General features: G+C 33.5%; 2 protein-coding genes across 3 annotated transcripts; both read left to right on the forward strand.

The window, feature by feature from the left end:
* Window positions 1-2277: 2277 nt before the first annotated feature.
* On the forward strand, window positions 2278-5768 carry LOC132056303 (uncharacterized). 2 transcript variants are annotated; one of them, XM_059448433.1, is made up of 3 exons: window positions 2278-2573; window positions 2867-3070; window positions 5411-5768. In XM_059448433.1, exons 1-3 carry the CDS (start codon window positions 2412-2414, stop codon window positions 5534-5536), a joined length of 492 nt encoding a protein of 163 aa, XP_059304416.1. In that variant the 5' UTR covers window positions 2278-2411; the 3' UTR covers window positions 5537-5768. The 2 variants fall into 2 exon arrangements, with proteins under 2 accessions (XP_059304416.1, XP_059304415.1); XM_059448432.1 differs by lacking the exon at window positions 5411-5768 and having other exon boundaries at window positions 2867-5394.
* A 13709-nt stretch (window positions 5769-19477) lies between these two features.
* LOC132056305 (uncharacterized) lies at window positions 19478-20776 on the forward strand. The gene is made up of 2 exons (XM_059448441.1): window positions 19478-19722; window positions 19852-20776. Exons 1-2 carry the CDS (start codon window positions 19561-19563, stop codon window positions 20389-20391), a joined length of 702 nt encoding a protein of 233 aa, XP_059304424.1. The 5' UTR covers window positions 19478-19560; the 3' UTR covers window positions 20392-20776.
* Window positions 20777-20785: the final 9 nt, after the last annotated feature.

Genomic DNA, 20785 nt, shown 5'->3' on the forward strand with positions numbered 1-20785 from the left:
ATTTAAAAATAAAATCAGGTTATTTTGAGAAATTCCGTTAAGATAGGTGTATATTTGAAAATTTTAATGACTGGAGGGATATTTTTGACCCAAATTTATAACTGAAGATATTTTTAGTCATTTTTCCAAAGAGGCATTTTTAACCCTTTTCCCTTTAAACAATACGATAGCAGATCCCAATTAAAACGCCACTACACGTCTAGACTACTGGATTAGGAATTCAATGCTAATCTCTCTCTTCCTAAGTTAAATTAGAAATTGAATGATAAGACTTTTTTACTTTTTGCTTTTTCTTCTCCTCTCTTTCCAATAAACGCTGTTACACTACTAAATTAGGGATTCTAAAGTAGGTATTGAATTACAGGACACCACAAAAATAATAATTCTAATTGTAGTTTGATGGAATAAATAAAGTATAAGTAATATTTTTACAGTATACATGACTATAATTAGTTAACATACAGAATAGTAACAAAATTTCTGCCATGTTTAAGATATAAAATATTTATATGAGAAATATTCCAAAATTATAAAAAGCTTAAACAAAATAACTTATATATATACACATATTTGTGAAATATGTAATTACAGTAATGTATACTTAGCATAGATTATCATTAAATTTTTTAATATTCAAACATAAAAAATCATGAACCAAAATGATAATTAATCAAATATGTACATGATTTTTAAGAGAAAATTAAGGACACTCCTAGGTTATAAAGATGCGAAATTTTCGGCAAATGAGGGGTTTTCCGTTTGGGGTGAATCTGCTGTATAAGGGAATTTATTTTGGCTACCTATTGATATACTAATTTTTGTGCTAAAAATATGTAATGTAACTTTTAATATTGCTTAGTCATGTAAAGTTCTCCTTAAAAAATCGTATAAAAGTGTGCGATTGTTTCATTAGAACTGTTATAATCTTTTCTCCGCATCTTTTATTTGAAATTGTAAAGTTGTGTTTAACTATTATGAATAAAAAGAACAAAGGAAGTAGTTACAACCACCCGTAAAGATTGGCGTGCACATATAATACCATAGAAATAATTAGTAAATCAGTTGAGTAGACTAGTACGTAAATAAAGATCCACGAATATACTTTTTGTTCTTTTCCATAAAATTTCTCGTAGGCCTGCCTTATAGGTTCGGGTGGCTTTTGGGTGAAGCCTCTAAAGCATAGGCTTTAAGCCCCTCGTTTCTGGGTGCTTCATTTTTCATCAATATAAATTTTTTTTTTTTTTTTTTTTTTTTTTTGGAATATTATGAAATATTTTGAGTATTTTTTTCATTAAAAAGAAATAGTTAATTAATTGACAGAAAATAAGGCCCCTGAATCAATAAGTAACGTATAGTATATAAATACCCAATCAATATTTAGTAAATTGACAAAACAAAAGGACCCTAATTGGTTTCTCTACAATACTCAATCTACTTTTAATCTTTCTCTAAAATTTTGTATACTTCTACGCTTTTATATTTTTCTTTGTTTCTTCAAGAGAGTGTTTGACTATATTGTTATGAAAGACAAGAGCTGCAGTGTAAGAATTTGCTATTTTAATTTTTTCTCGGGCACCAAATATTGCAAGAGGTATATTGAAGCACCAAGTAAGTATCCTCAAATCAAGTTATCAACTTCTTGAATCAAGTTCTATTATTTCAAATTTTTACTATTGTTTTCATGTAAAATTTGCTCGTTTTTGATATTTTACTACGTAATACATATTTTTTCTTTAACTATTTATTAGATTATAAAATATGTCTACTAGAAAATATGATTCTGATTGTTTAAAACTCAAAAAAAAAAAAAAAAATTGAATCTTTGATGCAATCTCAAACAGGAGCTCTTAAAGAAATTAATGACATACCTGACATAAATTCTCAAAAAGTAGACTTCAAATGAAAAATAAGTATGAACTTTTTTCTATTCTCATTTTTGTGATTAAAAAAAGTTAAGTCCCCTAACTGAAGTTTGGCTTTAGGTCCCAACAGTATTGAGCCGCACCTGTACAGATTCGACTTTTGTTTTGCAATGTTCAATACTTATAGTTAAAAATGTAAATAAGAATGGAGTAGTAGTAGTAGTATTTTTTGCTGCTTTTATGTTGGAAAATTAATTCAAAGTTGCACGAAATCAAAATTGCCAAAAATTTGTATTTATTTAATTTATATCTAAATAGAATTTTTAGCCTGAATAATATTGGAGTAGTGTATTATTTGAGGGACTTCGTGTCACAATTGGACTCTCCTTTCTTCCTGCATTTAAGGCATTCAAGTAGTAGAATCAGATTACACTAATTTACAAGAACATTAAAATTAGTGGAGACCAAGCCAATTCACCCCAATACATTCATTTTTGTATTTTGAGCATTTAGATAGAGTCCTAGCTTCAAAATTGAAACTCAATTAAAATGGAGAAACAAGTTTTGGATTACGTGTTGGTACCAGTAGGCCTCGTCTTCATGGTTGTTTATCATGTATGGCTTCTTCATCGCATCCTTAAACACCCTTCCCGAACTGTCATCGGCATCAATTCCATCAATCGTCACTTTTGGGTTCGCGCTATGATGGAGGTTTGTCTTAATTTTCCTTTCCACTACAAAAAAAAACAAAGCCAATTTCTGCTATTACGTAGCTAATTTCTATTTTTGGTACGGAATCCAACTCGCTTTTGTTCAATTATAAGAAAACAAGCAGTTCGATGAAGATTTATAGTATCATTCAAGTAAATACAGATTGAGGTTGTAATCTATTTAATTTTTTGCCTCAGAAATAATTGTTGCATGCAACCATGTATACGTGTTTAATTAGAACTCGTTGCACCAGCTACCAACTACTTTGATTAATAATCTATGAATGGATACAGGACCCCTCGAAAAATGGAGTTCTAGCTGTACAGACATTAAGGAACAACATAATGGCGTCAACACTTTTGGCGTCTACGGCGATTATGCTCAGTTCTCTCATCGCCGTTTTAATGACCGGCGGAAGCAAGGGCCGTTCTATCGGTTTTCATGTTTACGGAGACAAAAGCGAGCTTTGCCTGTCGATTAAGTTCTTCTCTATATTGGTATGTTTTATGGTGGCGTTTTTGTTTAATGTGCAGTCAATCAGGTATTACAGTCACGCTAGCATACTCATAAACGTGCCCTACAAGAAATTGGATTCTTCGAGACATTGTGTGACAGCGGCGTATGTAGGGAGAACAGTGAATAGAGGCAGCTATTTCTGGTCACTTGGATTGCGTGCGTTTTATTTTTCGTTTCCGTTATTTTTGTGGATCTTTGGACCTATTCCTATGTTCCTTTGCTGCATTTTCCTGGTTTTTATGCTTTATTTCCTCGACGGTAGTTCAGATTTTGGGTGGATTGCACCAACTGATGTGGAGACTCAACAGACAGGTTGATGTTCAGATTTTCGAGAGAGCAGTTTAAATTCAATCCAAGTTGCATTGAACTGCTTGACTACCGTGTAATGTTCTGTGCCTTTTAATAACAATTCTTGTGGAGAATTGGAATATAATACTTAATTTGAGTACTCCTTCGTCCCATATAAGGTGTAAGTTATGAAAAATACCATCATCATGTTTAGACTATTATAAATGGGCCGTCAAGATACCCGACTCTCCTGCTTTATCTGGGTGTCTAACTGGTAGTTTTTGCTGTATGCTTGTTTTCTTAAAATGCATGGTTCAACTGTGAAGCAATTGATACCTGGCATAAATGATATTTCATTTCAAAGAAACATACATTGTCCCCTCATTCTTTTTCTAATTAGTTACATAGTCCTGTCATTTGTACTCCTTCGACTTTGTAATTCCAGGATTTATAATGAAGAATGCCTAAATTGCAAGTGCTGAATACAGAGTTGAATTTGCAAAACATTTGATCCTGGAATATAGAATAATTGATTTACAAGTACATAGTCCCTTGATTCCTTTATTCCTGATTGCTTTGTTTATCCTTGCTGATTAGTTACATAGTATTTTCACTCCTTCATAATTATAGAAAAAGAGAACAGTATTTTCATTCCTGCTCACTCTAATTTTTAGTTCCAATCAATCTTGCCTGATTTTTGCTACTGATGCTACTTGATTTCAAAGACATTTATTCGTCCTTCCTCTGTAGATATTTCTAGGTCTAACAGCCAAGGTTAGAGAATTGAAGTTCACTCTAATAGGAAATGCACCTAGATGGTTGAAGAGATCTAAATTTTTTGAGGTCATTTCTTACCTTCTTTTACTGATCTGCCAGCACTAGCACTACTTCTCTGTATGTTTTAGCTTACTCCAAGCAAACAGGGTATGCTAAAATATTGGGGTAGTTGAAGTGAGCTTCTGGTACTTCCGGTATAAGGTTTCTAACACGACTGACGACTGCTGTATAGCCAAAGTACTTTTTTTCAAGAACATTTGATCCCTCATGTTCCAATCCAATCCATTGATTTGGGAGTCTTTACTCCAGTTGTGATCCACAAAATTAAATACTCAAGTTATGAAGATTCTTTGCCGTTGTTTTTCCTAATATGAAATGCATTTGCATATACACTCAAAAAGCAGCATATGCATATGTTCTCTATTTAGATTAAGGTTCAATGCAGCGTTATTTTGCTATTTATTGTGATGCTTTGCTAATTGAAATGACTGTTTTATGCCTCTAAAGAGCTCGCTCGCCCTGGATGGTTGTTTGATTTTGTGTCCACTCTCTCATTATTTAGGCCACTGACGTAAAATTTCTAGAATACCAGCTAGTATCTGGAGGTAATCTCTTTGCAGATGTTAACCTGCATGTGATGGACAACATTTTTAGATGCCAAAATTTTCATCACTAAACATCCAAGTTGATGTAAAAGTTGTTTATGTGGTTCAACACGAGCCGTTTATAAGAACATCTATAAGTTTGCCAGCTATGTATACACCTGCGGTATTCTTTCTTTGTGCAAAATATACAGGCAAAATAAGAAAGATCTCTTAATCATTTTTACTAGTTTGAAATAATCTTCTAGTCCTTTCATTCCATAAGCACCAAAAGAGGCACCGTGGTTGATACTTCCCCGCTGCCCTCCTATCACTGGCGATCCTCTGTAATATTCGGCTCGTGATTGCTTCCTTCGTAGCCCTTTGTAACACCCATGATATATTAGACAATGAGATCTATATGATGGTCTACAACTGAATAATTCTACCTTTTTGGGACTGAAACTGTTTGGTTTTGGAAGAATTACTTTTGATATAGTTTGGTAGAATTAGTTATATGGTTGTATACTGACAATGGTGAGACGTGCTCTTTCCCTTGCTGCAGAGACTATAATTATTTAGTTTTATGAAGTTACTTTATTCTATATGGTGGTTAATGTTTTCTTAACAACTAAAAAATGTGCTTTTCTGTTTCGCCACTGGTTCAATTTGTAGTTGGGGAAGGATGCACAATGTACAACTCAGGGAGTCAGATTTGATGGACAAAAGTTCTTGGTGGTTTGTATTAGTAATAAGTTTTCTTCCCACACACAATATACAATAACAACATACCTACTGTAATTTTACAAATGGGGTCTGGTTTCCTAACACCATATCTGTGTCAAAATAAGCTTGTACTGGTTTGCCGGGGACTTTGTTAGTACTCTCTCAGCTTTCAAGACTCGAGATGGAAAAAAATATGGGCGTACAAAATATTGGATGTATTGAATCATGATTGTAATGGCAATTTGTATTCCCTGTAGTCTATCCTTCATTATGGAGGAATTGATCTCATGGCCACTTTTTTTTTTTTTTTTTTTAAAAAAATATTGCACGCAGTTCAACAATACTCCCTCCCGCCTATTTGGTTCCCCGTGGAGTATAACTCACATCCAAACATTTGATCGGAGAACAGAGCAACGTTCACGAAGCTTTGGCAAAAGGGGATACCTGGCTATCTTCATTTTAGCCACAAAAAGAAGGTCCATTTAAAGGCAATAATTATTCTTCTTCCCATTCTATTTCCAAAAAGGCATAATTGTTAATTACTCGTTGTAACTACACCACCACCACAACATATCCAATGAAATTTCACAAAGTGGATTTGGAGAGGACAGAGTGTACGCAGATCTTACTGTTGGGAGATAGAGATCGTGTTTCCGATAGACCCTCGGCCCAAGAAACTTATCTGTGATAAGATTAATTTAGTCAAAGATCCTTTTAACTAATGCTAGTACTTGTTTATGTTATGGGAGCATTAAGTAGGCGTTTGGACATGCAATTCCATCTCATAAGATGAAATCCCAAATCATCCAAAAAGGCATGATCTAGGATTCTAAATCATGATTTCAAATTTTTTAAATATAAAAGTTGACCCATAAATTTATATTTTGTAAAAATAGATCCATAAGTTGGTAGATATATTTATCAATCATGTTTACCAATCATTTATATCAAATATTAAAAGATCTACAAGTTGGTAGTATATTTATAACAAATTTACTCTTATCAACCATGTGAGAGGATTATATTAAAGAGTAGTTACACTACAACTCATGTTCAATTTTTAATTGTATTGAAATAAAGTTTGATCAATTGATGTTGTATTTTTTTAGAAAAGCCTTCTAATAGCGTATTAATTTTGTTATGAACTATAACTTGCTCATTTGGTAAGATTGTATAAGAATTGAGAGAGTTTAGATGTTTTTCACAACTTGTGAGGTTCTTATGTCTGTAAGAAAAAATAAAATTTAAGAAATCCAAATTACATTTTCAAATAAAACTTTAACTTCAAATCATCATAATTTCATGTCATGATTTTAAATTATGCCCAAAACGGCTCCTTAGAAAAGCAAAAAATGAAGACGCACCATAATCAATTACTCAATTTACTACTTTGCTTTATTAGCCAAAAATGGGGGTTTCCTTTCAAACCCGGGTTAGTGCCACACAGCGGCTATTTATTGCATATACTGTGATTTATCAGTTTCCTACACGAAACTTCCTTTAATAATTTTGCTGATATTATTACTGATATCTTGTTTTGGATCACCTTCAAAAATCTTATAAAAGTGAGTGATTGTTTTATTAGAACTGTTATAATATTTTCTCCGCATCTTTTATTTGAAAATTGTAAGGTTGTGTTTAACTACATCAATAAAAATTAGAGAAAATGACATAAATGGCCAACCGGGTGAAACTATTGGAACCGGTGGCTCAAGAATTTTAAAAGTTATTTTTAAGTCTTTCTAAATAATTCCATTTCTAGCCATTTTCAACTAATTCAAGCATATGTATATAAACTATATCATTTTTGTATATGTATCACTATTGTATATGTATAGAAAATGTATCATACGTATAGAAAATGTATCATTGTTATATATAAGATGTATCACTAGTGTATATGTATAGAAAGAATGTATCATACGTATAAAAACTGTATCATTATTGTAGAATATATATAGAAATAACATTGTTATATAATTTGTGTATAATAAATGTATAATCAACAATTTCTGTTTAATAAATATATAATTACTAATTATACACATATTATACATGTTTTGGGATATTTCTTGAAGGCTCAATTTAATGTATACTTACTAATTATACACATATTATATATATTTTGGGATATTTTTTGAAGGCTCAATATGAATTTCTTTCATTCATCTTTAGTGGCGACTAAAGTTGCCACAAATAGTCCTGTTCTTTTGTAGCGAACCTTTTAGTGATGACTTTTCAATCTTTAAAAGTTGCCACAAATAGTCCTGTTCTTTTAGCGAACTTTAGTGGCCACAAAAAGAGTGTGTGTGTGTGTTTTTTTTTTTTTTTTTTTTTTGTAGTGTGTGCTGGGCGGCTAGCGCCTAGGAATAGTATGGGTTGAACGATCAATGTATTAAGTCCAAAATGGGACCTTTCTGGGCTTTTCTTTTGGGCAGGTGGTTTCATCATGTCTTTTTCCCTAAAAACTATATCAATAAAAAGGACAATGGGAGTAGTGACAACCCCCTAAAGATTGGTGTGCCACACATATAATACCATAATAAATAATTAAGGTTTAATGCATATGCAACCCCTAAATTTGCCCCCCCCCCCCCAATTTTGGCCCCTAAATTTCTATTAAACACAATCTTACATTATTCGATTTTTGTATTTTATATATATATATATATATATATATATATATATATATATTATAATTTAATTATGCCATCTTTTAGCTAAGTTTGCAGCAATTGAGAGGGAAAAAAAGAGTAGCTCTTAATTAAGCCGCGATGAAAGAGCGAACCCCGAATCCACCTAAAGAATAGTTTCTGCCCCGAACAAAATATTCTCTATTAAACACAATAAAAATCGATTTAGGGGGTTTGATACATAGTATTCGATCTTCCAAGTTTAGCAACATGCTTAATATATATATATATATATATTCACGAATATGCTTATTTAATTTCTCTGCCTTATGGATTCGACTTTTGTTTTGCAATATTCAATACTCATGGTAATAAATATCAATAAGAATAGAGTAGTGATAGCATTTTTGTTGATTTTATGTTGAAAAATTAATTCAAAGTTGTAGGAAATCAAAATTGCCTAGAATTTGATATTTATTTAATTTATGTCTAAATAGAATTTTTAGCCTAAATAATATAGGAGTAGGTTTTCTAATTCCTAGCTAAACTAGATTTTGCACTATTATAAACAGATATATTGCTAGCTCTTTTCATATTATAGTGTATTATTTGAATTTACCAATAAAATATTTCCTTCATTCTAATTTTTACACGAATTACGAGACACCGGTTCAACTACTCGACCCGAGGAAGGACTCTTGTCACAATTAGACTCTCCTTCTGCTGCATTTAAGGCATTCGAGTAGTAGAATCAGATTTCACCAATTTACAGCATATTAAAATTAATGGAGACCAGCAAATTTTCCCAAATACATTCTCCCTTGCACTTTTGAGCCTTTAGATATACAGTCCCAGCATCAAAATTGAAACTCCATTCAAATGGAGAAAGAAATTCTGGATTATGTGTCGGTACCAGTAGGCTGATCTTCAAGGTTGCTTATCACATCTGGCTTCTTAATCGCATACTTAAACACCTTTCCCGTACTGTCATCGGCATTAATTCACAAATCATCACTTCTGGATTCGTACGATGATCCAGGTTTGTCTTAATTTCCCTTCCGCACTACAAAAAACACAACCAATTTCTGCTATTTAATGAATTTCATTTCTAATTTCTATTTCTACAATAAAAGGAAACTTGTGTTTTTTTCCACGTTATTTTTAGTGTCAGCGTGGTTAGATAAGGTAAGAACATCATAATGGCGCTGGTTGGCCGCTTTCGCCTGAAGTCCATTTTTATTTATAGTATTATATTTTTTAAAATATAAAGTCCTTAACTTAGCACGGTAATATTATTGCTAGTATTTATATTTTTAAGGATTAATCCAAGTTAATGAGATGTTAACCATATGTTTGCAATTTGTTGTATAAAATTTCATTTATTTATATGAAGATGTGAGTTGTTTAATTGAAAACTCTAAAATATTTCTACTATAAAAGTAAACCGTTTTTCTTATTAAATATTTTGGACTTCTTATTGTTATATCAATTACAATATTATCTGCGCAAAAATAAAATTATAAAATTCACTATTAATTAAAAAAAACTAGGGCCTCAAATTTTTAGGGGCCTAAAGCAAATGCTTCACTAGCCTCCCCCCGAGCCACCCCGATAGAGAATTAAACTTGGTTCACCTCTATTCTCTTCTATACGCCGATTAATAATGTTGTAGTTAATGTATTTTTATGTTAAAGGTACTGATTATGGTAATCCGCTTGAATCGAAGTAAAAGTAATATCCACCTTCCTTTGTCGGTATCCTAAGATCGATATCTTGACCAAGTCATTTCACACGTTGCACTGAGAACAAGGGACCGAATGTTGATGTAAATTGATGGGAGAACCTCGAATGCGAAAAGTATGCTCCAAGTCTTAACTCTTAAGTTACGGTCGCGGGATCTATGGGCACACTTTCGACCTTTATAACCTTTTTTACTCTCTTCAGAATTCGGTCCAAATACTCTATTTGTTATTTTGTTAACAGTAATTAACTTTTTTCAATTCCACCTACCTTATTATTCAATAAGTAGGAAGTCAGAAAAATTTAGTCAAATATTCTTTATGATTAATACGAGTTGAGTTACAAATAATAGTTTATGACTTTCGGGATAAATAAAGTTGAGTGATTTTGTTATTCCAAAAAATAATTTAGTGATTTTAGTTGCAATACAAGGAAAATTCTGTGACTGTGACTTTAATCCTGCATTCGTCAATCACTATATGTAAGGACTTTTGAAAAAGCTAATGATGTTGAACTCGGATTTACCCATTTTCAACGGTTTAATTTGTTAGGAAAAATAACACAATATTGATGTTGAACTTGGAATTAAAAATAGTAACTAAATTATCACAAAACATGTATCGTGGTAAGCCACTGCCTTGAAAGCGATTTCGGTCCTACTCTGGTGCAAATCGTTAAGGCCAGTCACTCCTCAAGGTTTCATAACTCTTCCAAACACGTGCACTCGTGGCTAGAAATTTGAAGGTTGCCCAAAATAATTGTCCAGAAACTAACTAAAGAAGAAAAGATCATAAAGAATATGCTTTTGGTGTGTTTTATGTTCACCAATGTCACTTTTTATATGGTAGGAGACTACAAGAGTTGTACGTCTTTAAATAGAGAGTTACAGAAGTGTAGGAGATGAATGAAATTAATGGGCCATTACATCAAATAGTACATAATTCATTTGGATGAATATGTTTCATGTTCTTGTAACGTGTTTGTATAGAATTCATGTATTTCGAATGAATAGATGAATCTCCTTGTAATGTATCTGTTTCTTTTGCGTTACACAAACTCACAAAAGGGGGGAAATAATGATTTCAACAGTCCCCCACTAATGCTACGATAAAGAGAGAACAAATTCTGGAGAAAGGAAGGAACATGTACTTAAGTGTTAGTATCTTTTAATTTGAATTAACATAGTGAAATGAGGCAACAACTAATATCAACAAAGTGAAGTACTCTTGAACTCAATGGACACAAGTTGAGACCCCCATAATACATATGATATCCTTAATTTTATGCAACCTCCATGATACTAACATGTGCTTTTATGGTCATGTACACACCTTGGGTCTCATGAGTGACCTAGAAAGACGGTCCAAGTCCTTCATAAAAGGCGATCACACTTTTACTCTCACATAGGTGATTCCATCAAGTCTATTTCAACATAGACCACCTTAAAGCTATGGAATCATTAAGAGCAAAATAAGCTTAACCTTATAAATCACTACCACACGCCACAGGGACAGAAAATATAGTGTAGACTGACGGCCTATATGGCTTCGTTTGACCAAAACGAGTATCCACCATATTACCTCAATCAATGGGCTTTTGTCTCATCCCCTGGACATTTCAAGGATTATTTTCCTTGCTAAAACCTTGACTAAAGGACCGGCCAAATTTCTGGACCTTACATATTCTAAGGAAATGACAGCATGTTTCAACAACTGTTTAACTGATCATGTCTGATGCGAATATGTCTTCTTTTTCTATTGTAAACACTACTCTTAGCAATCCCAATTGCCGTCTGTGAGTTATAATGTAAAGAGGCTGGTGAAGCTTCTCTTTCCCACAGTGGCATATCTGCCAAAAGGTTTCTCAGCCACTCAGCTTCTTCCCCTGCTAACTCGAGAGCAATGAATTCAGATTTCATGGTAGAACGTGCTATACAAGTCTGTTTGGAAGACTTCCATGAAATAGCATTTGCACCCAAAGTAAGCACATAGCCACTAGTGGAGCTAACTTCATCATTGTCAGTTACCTAGTTTGCATCACAAAAATCTTCTAAAACAGTAGGAAATTTAAAATGCAAACACCAATCCATAGTACCTCTTAACTACCTTAGCAAATGATGAAGAGCATTCCAGCGTTCACTACTGGGGTTATGAGTATACCTACTTAATTCGCTAACAACATAAGCTATATCAGGCCGAGTATAGTTCATTAGAAATATTACACTTTCAATTATTTTAGCATATTCAGTTTGAGAAACACTAAATTTTTTATTCTTTCTCAAGTGTATGCTAGGATCATAAGAAGTTCTTACTGGAACTACATCAAAATTAACAAACTTCTTCAACATCTCTTCAATATAATGAGACTGACATAAAGAAAAACTATTAGCAATACTTTTGATTTTACTCCCTAAAATCACATCTGCTTCTCCAAGATTTTTCATTTCAAACTTAGAAGATAAAAAATTCTTAGTCTCATTAATAACATTCACATTAGGGCCAAAGATTAACATGTCATCCACATATAATCACACAATCCGATCCGATTATTTAGAATAAACGCAGGTATTAGACGTATTAACAACAAATCCATTATCCACTAGTGTGACATTAAATATTTCATACCACTATTTAGGTGTCTGCTTTAGGCCATATAAAGACTTTCTCAAATTGCATACTTCATTTTCTACGTCGTGGGGCCACAAAACCCTTAGGTTGAATCATACAGATCTCTTCCTCTAAATCACCATTTAGAAACATCCATTTGGTTTACCACTAAACTATGAATAGCGGCTAAAGCAATAAGAGTCCTAATGGTTGCCATTTTAGTTATAGGAGAATAAGTATCAAAGTAATCAACACCTTTCTTTTGGTTAAAACCCCTAATAACAAGTCTAGCCTTATATTTATCACTTTTACCATCAAGTCTCAATTTCATCTTAAATATCCACTTGCTGCTTATGGGATTACAACCTTTAGGCAAATCATACAAGTCCCAAGTGTGATTAGAAACTATAGAGTATAATTCACTTTTAATGGCCTCTTTCCAAAACATAGCATCTATTGACCTCATTGTTTCATCATAAGTCTTAGGATCTTCTTCTATTAGGTAGGTAGACACTAATTCATCATTTAAAACACCAATATCAAAATTCTCAGTCAAGAAGGCCGTAATAAAATTAGGACCAAAGATAGTCTCAATATTAGAAGAAGAAACAACATGATAATTAATAGGTGTAGATCTAGAAACATTATTTTTCACATCACTAGGCACATCATTTTTAAAAGGAAAAACATGCTTAAAACATTCTACGTCTCTAGATTCACAAATAGAATAATCATTTAAAGGCATAACTTATATGCAACACATTTTGAGCATAACCAACGAAGACAATGTCAAAAGTCTTAGAACCTACATTTACATATTTAAAATCTAGTAGACCAACCTAATTAGCCGAACACCCCCACACTTTTAGAAATTTCAAGTTAGGGACGAACCTTTCTACATCTCATACGAACTCTTGTCAAACTTCTTATGAGGGACTCTATTAAGAATATAGAATACAGATAAGACAACTTCCCTCTACATGTTGTTAGATAGACCCGAGCTTAAAAGCATACAGTTGATCATTTCCCTAAGGGTTTGATTTTTTCGTTCGGCTATACCGTTTTGTTGGGGAGTATAAGGAGCACTAACCTCATGCATAATATCATTTTTCTCACAAAAAAAATTCTATAGAGTATTAGTTCTATATTCACTGCCCTCATCAGATCTCAGTCTTCTGATTTTCTTGTCTAATTGATTTTCCACTTCTGCTTTGAATTTTAAAAACATGCTTTCGTTACCTTATCTTTAGAATTAAGAACATATACCTTAGTGTACCTAGAAAAATCGTCAACAAAAGTAATGTAATACTTCTTTCCACCTTACTAACAATGTTCTTGAAATCAACTAAGTCTGAATGTACTAATTCAAGCAATTCTGTCTTCCTACTAGTATCAAATTTAAATAGTCTCTTGGCATGTTTTGCTTTTGCACACACAAGACATTAAGAAAAATCATCTTTTTTAATCACAGGGATTAACTCAATTTTTCTAATTCTTTTAATAGAAGTAATATTAACATGACCTAGTCTACCATGAAACAAATTAATAGACTCAACAATATAAGCAAAATTGAACACACTTGCATTATTGGCAATCTCTTGAACAATGTTCAGTACAAATAAACCCCCACTAAGTATCCCTTCCCAACAAAGCCTCCTCTACGAGAAATAATTATTTTATTAGCTTCAAAAATAAGTTTAACGCACCTTTGTTGAGAAGTGCTCCAGAAACTAAATTTCTACGAAGGGATGGAACATACAGAACATTGTCCAGGGCTAATGTTTTTCAAAAAGTTAACTTAAGAAGAATTTTTTCTTTGCCCATAACTCCAGCAGTAGTGGAGTTACCCATATAACACACTTGCCATCAATGGACTCTTCAAAGTCATGGAACAACTTCTTGTTGGCACATAACCGCCTTGAAGTCTTATTAGCCACCAGGTTAGCCTCGACGACTACATCAAAAATCACTTCATTACCATCAGCAAGATGAGCTTGGACAACACCTTGTCCTTCCTGCTTCGAGTTTTGATCTTGTCTTAGATAGCAATAGGCAGCCCTGTGACCAAGTTTCTCGCAGACGAAACAAGGTCCCTTTGATTTTTGAATTTAGCTCTCTGCTTATTGAAGTGATTCTTCTTCTTCTTCACGTGTTCCTTTTTCAGTACTTTTTTCTGTTTACCTTTGAATTTTTCTTTCACAGTGCTACCAGAAGATCCTACAAGGTTAGCTTTAGAAGAATTAAGAGAAAGAGCTTCCATCTTATTTTTTAGACTGTTTGCTTCCTCAGTCCTCATGTGACTGATCAGTTCCTAGAGAGTTAAATTCTTTTTCTTATGTTTCAGTTGGTTTCTATAAGGCTGAAGTGGTGAAAACACCCCTAAACTTGGCACGAATTATTACTTTAGTCCCCAAACTATTGGCACACTTAAAAACACCCTTAATATTGGCAAACTGAATTTAAATTCACCCTATGTTGCCACATGGCACAGCAAGAAAATGCCAAGTGGATAGCGCGTGAATTCACGTTGCTGAGGTGTCCTAACACGGGGGTAAATTTAAATTGAGTTGGCCAAGATTAGGGGTGTTTTTAAGAGGGTCAATACTTCAGGGACTAAAGTGCGAAAACGTGCCAAGTTTAGGGGTGTTTTCACCACTTCAGCCTTTCTATAATCATTCCAAAATGGTGAGAATTTTTCAAGTAAAACATTGGCCTGAAAAATCTCACACATCTTCATGCCTTCGTTGAGAACATCAACAGTTAAACTCTCATACTTGTGAACCTGTTTCATGATTGGCTTATTGTCAAACATCCACTGCCCAACAACATACCTTTTCTTCCCTGTGTCGTTAGCATCATATTTCTTTTCCACACTATCTCATATTTTCTTAGAAGATTTATAAGTAACAAATAATTCAAATAAAGGATTAGTCACATGGTTTAGCAAATGCCCTATAATAGTTTTGCTATATTTTCCAAACTTCTTTTTAGTATCATCATCAACTACCATAGCAGTGCTAGAACCAATGGTAACGTCAGCAACATCAAGAGCAGTGTTAGAACCAGCAATAGAAAATTCGTTAAACAAACCATAATCAACTTCTAACTGTTCAAAGAAAATCAGAAGTTTCTGTGACCAACATTTAAAATTATTTCAGTCCAAAGGCTCGAGCTTTGACATATCAGGATGAGTTTTGTTCAAGAAAATAGTCATTTGTTCAATATTGTATGTAAAAATCGCTTTCAAATTGTTAGGAAAAATAACACAATGTTGATATTGAACTTGAAATTAAAAATAGTAACTGAATTATTATCACAAACATTGTGTCGTGGCAAACCACTGCCTTGAAAGCGATTTCGGTCCGACTCCGATGCAAATCGCTAAGGCCAATCACTTCTCAAGGTTCCATAGCTCTTCCAAACACGTGCACTCATGGATGGAAGTTTGGAGGTTGCCCAAACGAATTGCCCAAACACTAACTTGAGGAGAAGAGATCAGGAAGAATATGTTTTTGGTGTGTTTTATATTCACCAATGTCACTTCTTATATAAGAGATTACAAGAGTTGCACGTCTGCAAATAGGAGAGTTTACAGAAGTGTAGGAGATGAATGAAATTAATGGACAATTACATCAAATGGTACATAATTCATTTGGATGAATATGTTTCATGTCATTGTAATGTGTTTGTATAGAATTCATGCATTTGGAATAAATAAGTTAATCTCCTTGTAACGTATTTGTATTCTTTGCGTTACACAAAATCACAAAAGGTAGGAATTATTTCTAACATAATTATCCATTTTTTAAGTGGGTGCACAGACAGCCGAATTTAAGATCCTCACTTAAATTATAGTTGGAATTTCTAATTTTTGGTAAATTTAGTCATCTTAAATCAACTAGTAATTAACTGGTATAACAAATCTTTTCATTATAAGCCAAAGATTCTATAATAACTTGACCAGCTATTGAGTATAATCATTGTTCGTTTGCTGGAGAGTATAATTTCTCAATGTCGTAATATTGGTAAGGTAATACTTATTAATGAAAAAGAAGACGTCGCAGTTTTGCTTGAAGAGTTAAATATTTCAGAAAACTGGATATATAGGTTAAACCAGAGTGTCCAAATAGACTACGGGGTGCAATTACCACCATAGAGTTAATCATATTTGGTTCGATTAAGATAAATTAGTTATTCAATCCTTTTTTAATTGAACCGGTTGAAGGGATACTATTGTTTTTAATCCATTTTGCCAGCACTATTCATGAGTAACCTAGTCATGTTGAGGTCAAACCGATGCACTCCATGTGCGGACTTCATACTTCATTGTCAATTTCTAGATGTCAATTTCATTTAACAAAACGCAATTATAAAAATTCTGTACGTTTTCAGTAGACAACGGAGTGACATAAGCACACACCAACCAAGGCAACTAGGCAATCTAGTTGAAATCAATTCTTAACAAGTGTCATTAGAATCTAGCAGTTGACTTTGTCGAATCATCAATAAATATTAGTAAGACTGAAACAATCCCATAACGTTAATTAGCTTTACCCAGAGCAACCTCAAAGAAGTCCCATATTTTGGACCATACTGCCTCGCATGGGACAATGCATTCAATTACCGAATATTATTGCTTGCTTACTACTCCTTCCATCTCCAGTTATTATATATTAAGGGGTGTCAAAAAATATAGATATATCCTCTTATTTCGAACATGTGACCTTAGGGCATTTTTGCAACCCCTTACATCGGTGCAAACTATCAACTTGTGTCAAGAGGTGTCAAGTATACATACCTTATAAAATCAAAATTTCACCTATCTATTGATTTTCCGGTGAATAACTTGACACCCCTCGGGCAAGGCCATTTAACCTACCCCTGGAGCATGATTTTCTTTTACAGTCTTATTATAAATACGACATCGGTGCAAAACTAAAAAAATGAGGAACAAGTATATTAAGGGAGATTCGATCCCTATTTTCACCACTTTTGTCACGACCCAACTCCGTAGGCGCTCCTACCTTTAAGAAAACTTACATTAATTGTCATGTTAGGACATATCCGGACTCGAAACACATTAAATATTTATTCTATTTATATGTCATACAAATACATAATTCTTTAGATGTTTGTTCGCCCGTAAAACACATCATATCAAATCAAAAGTGGCGGAATGTACATCGCAAACACACATACATACAAACATATGGGCCATATCGGCCATATTTACAACTACCACTTAATCGCATGATTAATTAACGAATTTACCCATTTCCCACAAATATGACTACGACTTAACATACGAACGGTAAACATACGAACATATGACGGGACGGGGCCCCGCGCGGATAAACATACGCGAACATGTGCATAACGAAAGAGTGCTATTACCAAAGTGGGCTCCCCGTTTAACCTACTTGGAGCATGAGTATCAGTAGTTATTATAAATACCAATTTTAAAAAATATGTACATAAAATATCTAATTTTGCGTTGAGATCATGGGTTCTAGTCACCTTTTAAAATTGGCTCCTACCTTTAAGAAAACATTAATTAGGAAGGGTAATCTGTCTTCATTAAATATTTATTCTATTTATATGTCACCTACTCATAATTAAGATGTTTGTTTGGTAAAAACTTGCCCACATCGGGTGTTTACACCAAACCAATAGATGTATGACACGTGTTTGAATATTTACAACTACCACTTAATCATGATTAATTAATGTATATATTCATTTCATTAAATCACTTAACCATGGTAAAATGCATTAGTTTGGTGGAAAGACCAGTGTGGATAAATATTTACCTGTTTGTAGTCTTCAAATGCTATTACTCGTAAGGGTAAAATAGCAAAAAATATTTATTTTTGTCTTGAATTTCTAAAATTGACAATTAATTTCGAGACATCTAGTTTTTAAAATCATGGCAAATAATTTGAGAAGGACGGAATAACATTAAGCATATTCTCTGATGAAACCTTCTCCACAAGGCTTCGAGTACATTTCCTGATCTTGTGTGCAAAATCTCAAAGATACACATATCTAGGACAGAATATCTAGTCAAAGGCTCTGCACCGATAATTGGAAAACAAATCAATAAAATGATCATCGCGGTCTCTTAAACTTATCAAAAATCTGGACTAAAGTTGTGACCTATTGAACACCTAAACCCCAATTAAATAGGTATCAATTGCCTATTAGACACAAATTGTTGACAAGACAGTGTCTTGACGCACATTAACAATCTACACTTCAGTCTTCAGGAAGTCGATTTGCTGGATGAACAGGTTTTTAGAGTGTTTACTAAATTTACTTCCAAATCTATTGGGGCGGTAAAGTATCCATTTTTACAGCTCATAAAATAAGTAAAGGCTAAGGTTTTGAAAACAAGGATTCTACATGAGACTTGACATGGGACTTAGTATAAAATCTGAGGCATTCATGGGTCATGAAATGTAGAAGAATGGGTAAGGCCAATAAATTCTATGCTTTAGGCCCCAAAATTTTTTAGTAGTTTAGTTTATGATTTTATTTCAGTTAAGACAACATTGAAGATTATAAGAAAAAAAGCACAAAATTTATATAAAAAAGGAAAGAAAGAAAAATTACCTACTTTTTAATAAATATATTTTAGAACTTTGAATTAGATTACTCAAATTTTTCATATTAATAGATAATTTTTTTACAATTTTTTTACGACAACAACCATTATTGCAAACACTTGACTAACATCTTATTAACTTGAATAAATCTTTACTTTCTCTTATGTAGGGAGTAACACCCAATCGCTGATTTAGGTTTTGGTTTAATGACTCTATAGGTGGACCAGTAAATAAAGATGCCAGAATATGCTAGTTTGTTTTTTCCCCTAAACTCACTTATGCTTTCTGGACCTAACCTTTGTTTGACCAAAAAGAGTTAAAAGAGTACAAGTTAAGCTAATTATATTTTTAATTATTATTGGGATTACGAGGCACCATTAAACTCTCACTATCACTGCCTTTAAAGCCGGAGTGGAGAGCATTAGAATTTACAACATTTTTTACCCAATACATATTTACACATTTGTGAGCTTTAATTTAGAGATAGAAGCTTCAAATCAAAACTCTATTTCAAAATGGAGAAACAAATTCTAGATTATATGTTGGTACCGCTGGGCTTGCTTTTCATGATGGCTTATCACGTCTGGCTGCTTCGACGCATTCTTAAATACCCAACTCAAACAGTCATTGGCATCAACTCCATCAACCGTCGCTTTTGGGTTCTTGCTAGGATGGAGGTTAATTTATCTTCATTTCTTGCCCTTTCATCGATTCCATCTAGTTGCTTTTGTCCAGCAACATACAACCATGCATACGTGCTTTGAACTAGTTTTATTTAAGTTACTAATAATTAGTGAATGTAACAGGATTCATCCAAGAATGGGATTCTAGCAGTACAAACGTTAAGGAACAACATTATGGCGTCAACCCTTTTGGCATCTACAGCTATTATGCTTAGTTCTGTCATCGCCGTTTTAATGACCGGCGGAAACAGTGGTCGTTCAGTCAGTTTTCACGTTTACGGGGACAAAAGCGGGCTTTGTTTGTCAATTAAGTTCTTCTCCATATTGGTATGTTTCATGGTGGCGTTTTTGTTCAACGTGCAGTCAATCAGATATTATAGTCATGCTAGCATACTTATCAACGTGCCCTACAATAAGTTGGATTCTTCAAGACATTGTCTGACGGCTGAGTACGTAGGGAGGACAGTGAATAGAGGCAGCTATTTCTGGTCACTTGGACTGCGTGCCTTTTACTTTTCATTTCCGCTATTTTTGTGGATCTTTGGTCCTATTCCTATGTTTCTCTGCTGCATTTTCCTGGTCGTGATGCTTTATTTTCTGGACGTCAGTTCTGATATTGGATGGGTTGCACCAACTGATGTGGACACTCAGCAAACCGTTTGACGCAGCAACGTATTTATGTCTTGCTGGCCGCTGTTCACCACTGTTGGTTTAAGTATTCAAATAGAATTATTTGGTATAATAATCCTATTCGGTTAGCTTGCAGTAGTTAGTAGTAGTAGTAGAATAGAGAGAGCAGTTTATATTCAATCTAAGTTGAATTTAACTGCTCGCGTACCTTGTAATGTCATTTCAATAATGTGCTTAGGTTATGTTTTGTTCTTTTAAGAACTAATTTTGGGGAGAAAAAATAAGACTGAATTCGTCAGTACTTCTCGATGACTAATAGGGAATCAAACTTGACCGATATTTTCTGTACTCCAGTTAACAACACTGTCTCCGCATTCCAAGTTGCAGTTCTTTTATTGATGTGATGGAAGAACTTTGAATACACAGC

This window comes from Lycium ferocissimum, chromosome 5 (genome assembly GCF_029784015.1).
Source record: "Lycium ferocissimum isolate CSIRO_LF1 chromosome 5, AGI_CSIRO_Lferr_CH_V1, whole genome shotgun sequence".
NCBI classification, from domain to species: Eukaryota; Viridiplantae; Streptophyta; class Magnoliopsida; order Solanales; family Solanaceae; genus Lycium; species Lycium ferocissimum.

Excerpts from the sequence above, each read along its gene's own strand:
- LOC132056303 (XM_059448432.1), top strand. The coding sequence starts at position 2,412 with ATGGAGAAACAAGTTTTGGATTACGTGTTGGTACCAGTAGGCCTCGTC. Across the intron at positions 2,574-2,866 it reads GGGTTCGCGCTATGATGGAG|GACCCCTCGAAAAATGGAGT; the intron begins GTTTGTCTTAAT and ends GAATGGATACAG.
- LOC132056305 (XM_059448441.1), top strand. The coding sequence starts at position 19,561 with ATGGAGAAACAAATTCTAGATTATATGTTGGTACCGCTGGGCTTGCTT. Across the intron at positions 19,723-19,851 it reads GGGTTCTTGCTAGGATGGAG|GATTCATCCAAGAATGGGAT; the intron begins GTTAATTTATCT and ends TGAATGTAACAG.